The 9,891-nt window shown below is 39.4% G+C and overlaps 1 protein-coding gene across 1 annotated transcript; it reads left to right on the top strand.

The window, feature by feature from the left end:
- Positions 1-537: 537 nt before the first annotated feature.
- On the top strand, positions 538-6,239 carry LOC139548031 (RIMS-binding protein 2). The gene is made up of 5 exons (XM_071357325.1): positions 538-3,287; positions 3,762-3,918; positions 4,158-4,261; positions 4,428-4,499; positions 4,648-6,239. The coding sequence occupies exons 1-5, from the start codon at positions 3,051-3,053 to the stop codon at positions 4,711-4,713; spliced, it is 636 nt and encodes a 211-aa protein (XP_071213426.1). The 5' UTR covers positions 538-3,050; the 3' UTR covers positions 4,714-6,239.
- The last annotated feature ends 3,652 nt before the right edge of the window (positions 6,240-9,891 follow it).

The following is a 9,891-nucleotide window of genomic DNA, read 5'->3' on the forward strand; positions in this document are numbered from 1 at the left end:
GTTCCAAGCTGATTAAGGTATCACAAACGTCAGATGATTATTTTCTGTCTCTCAGACCTTCAATGTAGGTCGGCTGCAAAGGCACCAACCCTTCCCTTCTTTCTTCTCTCTGCCTGCCTTTCTCTCACTCTTTCTTTCTCTCACTCTCTTCTTTCTTTCTTTCTCTCTCTCTTCTTTCTTTCTTTCTCTCTCTCACTCTCTCTTATTTATTTATTTCTCTCACTCTCTCACTCTTCTTTATTTATTTATTTCTGTCTCTCTTTCTTATGGAGATAGAATACTGCCATCTCTCCTTCTCTCTCCCTTTCACACTCACTCCCCTCTCTCCCCCCTTTCTCTCTCTCCTCTCTCACTCAATCACTGTTTCCACACTCTTCACCTTAGTTTCAACCCCTTCCATTTGTCAAGGCAGTGGTGAGAGAGATAATCTGTTGCTGACCTAAGTTCAGAGAAGGAAGTTGAGTTGAGTCGCAATATAACTTTAAACCCGTCTTGAGTCAATTTCTGTGCCCCTGCGGAAATCGAATTAGCATAATAAAAAAATCCCCATAAAAATCTGTCTATTTAAGCTCGAGATATCTGTTTTTTTGCATGGGCTGCGTCTATGACCCCTCTATGGAAAGGTGAGTCTCTCATGAACACGTACATGTCGGTTGTTTTTGGTCTAGGATGCCCACAAGACTCGCTTGAAGATAGCCCGGTACCATGAATGAATGGAAGTATATATGGAAGTAGTTTAGCCCCTAAAAAGCTATTAAATATGTGTCATTAAAAAAAATGTTTCCTCATTCTTATATCTCAGATATAGGATAGACACTTCAAAACAAACTTCATTTAGAATTTTTTGGAGAGACTAACTGTTTTTCCTTGTATGAATGTGTTATTCAATGTGTTTCTATGGGCTAATAGCAGTAATGCCAAATTCAATGTTTCATCAAACCATTTTTGTTTCTATATTTTTATATCTAAAGGGGTCCTAAAATTCTTAATCAAATACACTCAACAAAAATATAAATGTAACATGCAACAATTTCAACAATTTTATTGAGATACAATTCATATAAGGATATCAGTCAATTGAAATACATTTGTTAGGCCTTAATCTATGGATTTCAGATGACTGGGAATACAGATATGCATCTGTTGGTCACAGATACCTTAAAAAAAAAGTAGGGGTGTGGATCAGAAAACCAGTCAGTATCTGGTGTGACCACCCTTTGCCTTGTATGAATGCAAGACATCTCTTTCACATAGAGTTGATCAGGCTGTTGATTGTGGCCTGTGAAATGTTGTCCCACTCCAATTCAATGGCTGTGCAAAGTTGCTGGATATTTGCGGGACTTGGAATTATATGGAATTTTGCTTATATCATGCTATACCCCAATAAACACAAAGTTCAAATGCAGAGACTCCGAGACCATTAATTGAGTGCTTTTGAAGTGACAGGTTGGCGCAAAATCGCTGCTGCGCTGTATCAGCACAATGGACAGCGCCCTATATACTAAAGCAAGGCCTTTTTGGTAATGGATATAGGCTGCAATTCACCTATTACAAACAGCCTATGTGAATGCACCTGTACACACAGCTGTCTTACCAAAGTAATGCAAATGCTGAAAGAAGTAGCCTAGTTATTCATGCATGCTAACGAAAATACTGAATAGCAGTTTGGCTTAGAATACCAACACTACTGCAAATGCCAACGAATGAATGTGAACAGAACAAAACAGCGGTACCAAGTAGGCCTAGTAAACTAAATGTTGATAAAGGCATGAAACAATCTATATTTAGGCCAGTTAAATTAACAGTAAACAAACACAGTAAACAAAAGGCAAATGGAGATCCAAATAACCAAAACATAGCCTACAGCCTACTACAGTGAGATGCAGCCATGCACAGCTGTCTTGCCAAACAAATGGAACATGGAAAACCATGCTGCTCATGAGTACAGCAACACCTTCTGATATGGAACAATACACTTCTGTTGATCAAATTCGATCTTACGTCAATTTACGCAAAGTTTTTTTTAAATCTGACACAGCGGTTGCATTAGGAACAAGTGTATCTTTAATTATATGTAAAACATGTATCTTTCATCAAAGTTTATGATGAGTATTTCTGTTATTTGACGTGGCTCTCTGTAATTACTCCGGATATTTTGGAGGCATTTCTGAACATGGCGCCAATGTAAACCGAGATTTGTGGATATAAATATGCACATTATCGAACAAAACATAAATGTATTGTGTAACATGATGTCATATGAGTGTCATCTGATGAAGATGTTCAAAGGTTAGTGATTCATTTTATCTCTATTTCTGTTTTTTGTTATTACTATCTTTTGCTGGGAAAATGGCTGTGTTTTTCTGTGGCTATGTACTGAGCTAACATAATTGTTTGGTGTGCTTTCCCCGTAAATCCTTTTTGAAATCTGACATGTTGGCTGGATTCACAACATGTGTAGCTTTAATTTGGTGTCTTTCATGTGTGATTTCATGAAAGATCGATTTTTATAGTAATATATTTGAATTTGGCGCGTTTTCTGGATTTTGGCCAAGTGGGACGCTACCGTCCCACCTATACTAGAGAGGTTAATTAAGAACAAAGTCTTATTTACAATGACGGCCTACACCAGCCAAACCCTAGTAGTGCTATACACTATCATCTTTCATTTAAACTTCACCCAACAATGCACATCTTTAGCGCATGCAAAGCTGAGCATTCTTCTCTTGCTACTACACTTCTACAGATAGACTGTGTCCCACAGGTAGAGAGGGTTGGGACGAGAATGTTATCCACTTTCCTCAAAGAGGATTACAGCCTCAGGCAGCTTAGCTTCATAAAGGGTGAGGGTAAGGAGAGCCCTGTTGTCTCCAGCAACCATCTGTCTGCCCAGTGTAGAGCTGAGAGGGGTTGCTCTCACTGAAGTGAAGAGGGAATTCAGAAACTCTTGGAGGACAGTGGAAGTTGATAAAAATGCTTCTTTATTGTTAAAACCAACACATTCTGGCCCTTAACTGTCATCAGGGTTGCTCTCACTCACATAAGAGCTAATGGAGGGGATGCTAGGAGTGGATGTGTTTCTTTACCCTGATGGACTGAGAATTGCTACACCAGAGGATGTTAGGCAATGGGAGCTGGAGACCGCCAGCCAGGTGTCCAGCCAGGTGTCTCAGGAACCCCCCGTCCGACTCTTTGTGGCTCTTTTCCCATACAACCCTGCTGCGATGTCCCCAAACCCTGAGACCGCTGCGGAGGAGCTCCCTTTTGTGCCAGGACAGATCATCAAGGTAATGTACTGAGTAGTTTATCTGTACTGTAGAATATCAACCATTGCGTAATAACTGTTTATACCAACCAATGATTGACAGTTTATAAATAACTTATAAACTCCTTTTTAAATACTCCTCTTTAATATACCTTATGTAAAGAGTAACCTCCCATTTTAAAGGGGTAGATATGATCAAACCAAGTTTGAACATGGCTGGGTTAATATGAGGTAGGCAGATTATAAACAGTTGTACAGTATATTGGATTTTCTAGATGCTGGTGTTTCCTGTTTGTTCTCTGTTAATGCGTAGGCCTACATGATGTGCAAAAGTTGTGGTTTCCTAATTTCCTGTCATTATTTGCAAACTGGTTGATGTTGAACCGATAACTTTCCACTCATGTTCCTTTCTTTTACACATGCACAGTAGATCTGTATCATTACCCAAAAAATCTCATGAAAACAAAATGGCTGACTTTGTCTCTGTCTCTGCCAGGTGTTTGGAGATAAAGACGATGATGGTTTCTACCATGGGGAGTCTGGTGGTCTGTCTGGTGTCGTGCCTAGTAACATGGTATCTGAGATCCCAGTGGATGATGACTACCTCAAGCATCAGCTCATGCAGCAGGGTTTCCTGCCTGTCGACCACACAGGTATCTCTTTCTCTCACTCTCGCTCACACTCTCTTTCTCTCTCACTCTCTCTGAAATAATTTATATTAAAAATAATCTGAGATTTCTTAATGATGACAATTGAGATCTGGTGTGCGTCCCAAAGGCACCCTATTCCCTATATACTGTAGTGTACTACTTTTGACCAGGGCCCTGGTGCCATTTGGGATGCAGTCCTATGATCTAATCCTTCAACTCTTGACATCTATGTTTCCCATCAGATCCCAGTGAGGAGTCCAGCGTGCTAGATGACTTGGTCGTCCGCAGGATGGTGGCCATCTTTGAGTATGACCCTTGGGAAAGTTCCCCCAACATGGACAGCGACGTGAGTGTGTAACCTCCACATGGGTGTCCAAATCCACTTTCTTATTTTGTTCTTTTGAATTTAGTGAACTCCAATTTTGAGGTAATCCCAGTTATAGGGCCTTACTGTGCATATTACAGCTACACCAAATGAACAGTAACTTTTTCCCCCAATAATCTTCTTGTAGGCTGAGCTCGCCTTCCGTGCAGGGGACATAATATATGTGTTTGGTGATATGGATGAAGATGGATTCTATTATGTGAGTGTTGGACTGCATTAAGTAGTCTTTGGGGAAATTGAACCTTGTTTTCCATTGGTTCTATATCTAAATGCTTTGCTAATGTCTAATCTCCATCCAGGGGGACCTGTATATCTAACTGCTTTGCTAATGTCTAATCTCCATCCAGGGGGACCTTCATGGGCTGAGAGGTCTGGTGCCATCCAACTACCTGGAACCACTACCATGGGAATAGGATTAACAAGGAGCATCCGATACATGAGATTATGCCAAGAATCAGAATCAGATACAATGAACAAAAAAACGTTTTCAAGGATATCTGAAGGGATATTACTGTGTCAAAGATCAAGATTTTGTCATATTTTTTCTTCTGCATAAGTACATGTGACCACAGAAATCTCCTCCAGGATTTGTAATGATCATGGAATAGGGTTTTTATGAGCCGTGTGCAGGCTATCACGCACAGTAACGCAGTAGACAGATTTAGCTCTGTCCAAATAAATCCTATGAACTACAAACCTTTTGGTGGACATTTTAAGGTGCAGTAAGATTGGCCAAAATAATGACATCATGGTTATCGTATTACATAATGCTTTGTCAGCAGCTAGGGTATTGTAGCCTTAAAAATATGATTTTTATTCTCACTTTGCTGATGGGGATGTATGTTGTAGTTATGCCTATATTTGCCTTAATACATCTTCCGGTTTAGGAAATATCCATGCACATCATTTTATCGTGAAGGCTGTGAGCAATCTTTCCTGTTAGAGATATTATTTTCTTCCTTAGTAATATGTACAATTGTTTTTTTATTTTTTATTTTGGTAAATACCAACTGAGATTCTGATGGGAACATTGAGCACATTGAAGGAAGATATCTATGCAGAATTTAGCAGTACTATTAAACTGTTCATTTTCTGAAAATCTGTTTCGTACACTTGTTCCTCATGTTAGTGGGTTTAGAATTATACAGTGCAGGATCTTCATCATAACCGGATGCTGAACACTGAAACAATTGTAACTGTACAACCACTTTTACTATCAACTGCACTGTGATTGTTATACAAATATCTACAATAGTAGAATGACCATAAACCATGGAAAGCAAGAAACACAATTTATTTATTTTCATTAGTACAATATTGCAATCAAATCTACTTTTATTTGAGAAACATGACTGAATACTTAACGGGAACTTAACATTTATTCATAGGACTGTATTTCTAGTACAAAAATGTAATACAACTTAAAAATAGACCATGGTCTCCAAGCTTTTCAGAATCGTTCATTGATGTCAATGGAGTCCTTGTAGAATTTTCCTTCGTAGCCAACAGTACAGTCATCCATAAAGTAGGAAACACTACACTGTGCAGAGGAGTTTAGTAGTACTCTCTACTTTATGGATGACTGCACTGTACATCAGTATCTTCTCGTTGCTGTGGCAGCTTCGTGTTTGGTTCTGCTCAGAACCCCTCCTCAGTCCAATCCGTAGAGCAAATTCAAAACAGGAACTTACTAAATCGTCACAAAAACGTGATGTTTTTTTTGTAATACATTGCGGATGTGTAACAAAATGATCTCATAATTTATAAAAGTGTACTAAAATCGTCTCAACCAGTAGAACCAATAAAATGTTACAATATATTACTGCCACCATACAGTAAACCTCTCATATGTTTTATACAAAATGATATTCAATGAATATATCTCAGTCAGTATATCACACGGTCTTACCATCTTTCTCTCCTCTATCCCAGCAGAAACAGAAGTGTGAAATAACAGTGGTGTTCTTATTAAGCTTCGTAGTCACGTGGTGTAAACCACAGGAAGAGGTCTAACAGTCCCTCTATAGCAATCTCTCCTTCTATCTCTGAGATACACCAACCAACCTACGCCCATACAGCCCACATAGACAGACATCTTCACTGATGACAGAGTATGTACCCCAAATGGCACTCTTTTTCCTTTACAGTGCACTACTTTTGACCAGGGCCCATCGAGCTCTGGACAAAAGTAGTGCATTATATGAGGAATAGGGTGCCATTTGGGACACAGTCAGAGGTGCCCTCTTTTAAGGGTATGCAGAACATAACAAAAAACATTTTTAAACAGGCAAGTCAGTTAAGAACAAATTCTTATTTACAATTATGGGGAACAGTGCCTTGTTCAGGGGCAGAACAACATATGTTTTACCTTGTCTGCTCAGGGATTCAATCCAGCAACCTTTCTGTTACTGGCCCAACAGTCTAACCACTACGCTACCTACCGCCCAATTAAAAAATTAGCTACTTAGATATTGTGAAATGTATGCATATTTTATTGATCGCTTTCAAATTGATTTGACATATTGACGTGCTGTCCATGTTGACTATAACCTAGAGAAGAGATCAAAAGCTCAGGATGTGCTGAACCTTTGATGGGATTCACACAAAAACATTGTTTTAGGCTTTTAATAGCATAGATCCACTATTAAAGGAGTGTAGGAGTAAAAAGAACACGTATGTCTTATGAGGGTGTATCTCAGACATGGTTTAATTCATTTTTACCTTTATTTATTGATCCAATTGATCCATAACCTGTTTAAAAAAAAGAGGAGGTGCAGATATCAGCTTTTCATTGCTTTAAAAGATTTGATGGGATAGGTTACGCTACTGTTTATTCTTTTGTCTTCCATTTTACATTTGAGTCATTTACTGTAGCAGATTCTCTTATCCAGAACGACTTACAGTAGTGAGTCTTATAATGCATTTTGCCAACAGAGAAGAACACTAACACATACCACTACCCTAGTTTACAGCAGCAGAAAATGGGCTATATGTAATAGGCACAACTGAAACTTGTGAAATGACTTTTAAGTGAGACATGTCCTCTGTTGTCAAGACAACCTAAACCTCAGAGTCAAGTCAGGCAAGAGAGGAGGAAGTGGTGATGGGTGGAAACTGGGTGTGCAAACTGTGCAAGATATTTTTGTGAAATGTTTACAACAAACAGCGATGCGTTCCACGCCTACACTCTACCTTCTCTTTATTTAGTTGAAGATACTTGAAGACCTACCATTTCTCTCACATTTAATGATTTCAATGGGCATCACTACTAATATTTCAACCTCCCTACACCATAATTACACTTTACAGTGCTTTCTGTGGTGGGGCAAGCCAGCAGAAAATATGGAGCTTTGCGCCGTGATTGGTTCAGTGTTCTGTCACTCATGGGGACACTACGTCACCGCCAAGTCTAAGGGTAGAGCTAGAAAATTCTAGCTCCTTGGGTGCTGCCATAGAGTTACATTAGAAGTGCCCATCCAAGAAGGTTTAAGGTCATTGGCCACAGATAAAATGACGTCAAATAACGTTATATGTACAGTAGCTTTGTTTGGACTGATCATGTCAACACCATACTTTCAAAATCTAAGCTAGCACTCATCATCATAAATCAAGTCGACAGTCTACTGGCAAATCCTTTTAAATGCCTGTCATATGAAGAGAAATAATGAAGAGAAATTATAGATAAAATGTATCAGTGCTCATTTGCCTTTGGACATACACATTACACAAGTTGGAAATCGCAAATTCAACAATGAGTGGTTTGGAAGGAATCAGTGACAGTGGCTAACTGAAAGCATTGCAAAGCAATCACTAGCCTGCTATTCAGTGGAGTGGCTGTGTGGTCCCAAATCTGGGAATAAGGGTCTCTTTTCCAAGTTAAAAATGATAAACATTCAACATTGGGCATGCTGTCAATGAAGCATGATTTGTGCCACGCTCAAAACAACTGTTAACTTGGAACTGCAAAAACTTGACTTCACTGTGTCACGGTCGTCTGAATGAATGGACCAAGGCGCAGCGTACTTAGAGTTCCACATGATTAATAAATATGAAACTCACCAAAAACAATACAGAAGAAAACGAAACGTGACGTTCTGGGCTGCTCACAGGCAGCTACACAAAAACAAGATCCCACAGACAACAGGTGGGAAAAGGCAGCCTAAATATGATCCCCAATCAGAGACAACGATAGACAGCTGCCTCTGATTGGGAACCATACCAGGCCAACAAAGAAATAGAAAACATAGATTGCCCACCCTAGTCACACCCTGACCTAACCAAATAGAGAATTAAAAGGATCTCTAAGGTCAGGGCGTGACACACTGAGTTCAAGACAACTTGGAACTCGGGAATAAACGAGCTCCGACTGGGAAAAGAAGCTTTGAACAGTCATCCAAGTCTGAATTGTAAATCCGGCCTCTTTCTAGAGCTACGACCTGAAGATCAATGACGTCATCATGATTCAACCTTGTTTTTTTCTAAGTTCCCAGTTGTTTTCAAAGCACCATAAATCCAGAGAATTCCAGACTTTGATGACGAGTGTTGTTCGAGTGAGCACAGCACAACAAGGTGAGTCCAAAAATGTATTTTATGCTGCTGCATAAATTATGTAATATGCCAGGGAGATATGTACACTGTAGCGAAGAAAGTAATACTAGTGTTTGTTGTGTAGTGAGATGTTGGTAGCCCATGTGCCTCCCCCTAATAATTTGGTCTATTTACCCCTCTTAATTCCACCTACTGTTCTGACTTGGTGGTGCACATAACAGCTTATAACCTGTTTTAGAGAAATGTAATCATTTAATATTTTAAGAGCTTTCAATGTCTGCTTATATGCCCCCTTTATGTATCCTGACTTGGTGTACTGTGAGAACACCATAAGAACGGCCGATGTTCTGAACAGTGTACATTTCAAAAGCGCTAAACAAATAGTTATATTGACTACGTCCGTCCTAGCTCGCTCATTAACGTCTTAATCTAAATTACAGATTGCCTCTTATCCGCTTGTCGTCCCCTTATGACATAGTTTGTACATCTCAATTGTCATTAGAAACCACATTTGTTTAAACAAGTCAGCCATATCAGCTATGTTTTTTTAAAGGCAGTAAATGAGGCTGAATGAACTGTTTCGCTGCCAGACAAGGCTCCGCTGATAGCCAGGTGTAGCAGTGGTAAGATGTTGGAACTGCTGTTGGGACAGCTTTATGTAGGCCCTAACAGTTTGTGGTAACCGTTTGTCACCGTTATAGTGAAATAAATGCATTGTTTAGTGTTGTGTTGTGTAGTGGCTTTGCTGGCATGCATCCCACTTTAAATTTTTTGCCCCACCAAGATTTACATGCTAAAATCGCCACTGCCTATAGCAATAGCTAAACATGATTGAGTAGGTGGTAGATTATTCCCCTGGCTCAACTCACTGCAGTGCTATTTCTTTTTAACATGGGATTACTTAAGGTGAAATGGATAGTGTAGCCTACCTGTATCTAAACAAGAAGTGCCCTAAATGGAATCAGTGGCTATTATCCACAGGTTGTTGACTAGGGATTGATTGAATTATCCCTGATTAGACTAGTGTGACATTGTTAGGTGTG

Source organism: Salvelinus alpinus, chromosome 21, assembly GCF_045679555.1.
Source record: "Salvelinus alpinus chromosome 21, SLU_Salpinus.1, whole genome shotgun sequence".
Classification (NCBI taxonomy): Eukaryota; Metazoa; Chordata; class Actinopteri; order Salmoniformes; family Salmonidae; genus Salvelinus; species Salvelinus alpinus.

Bases quoted from the DNA above. Each gene is read 5' to 3' on its own strand.
- LOC139548031 (XM_071357325.1), top strand. From the start codon at position 3,051: ATGGAGGGGATGCTAGGAGTGGATGTGTTTCTTTACCCTGATGGACTG. The intron at 3,288-3,761 runs GTAATGTACTGA...TGTCTCTGCCAG, and splicing joins TGCCAGGACAGATCATCAAG to GTGTTTGGAGATAAAGACGA. The intron at 4,262-4,427 runs GTGAGTGTGTAA...ATCTTCTTGTAG, and splicing joins CCCCCAACATGGACAGCGAC to GCTGAGCTCGCCTTCCGTGC.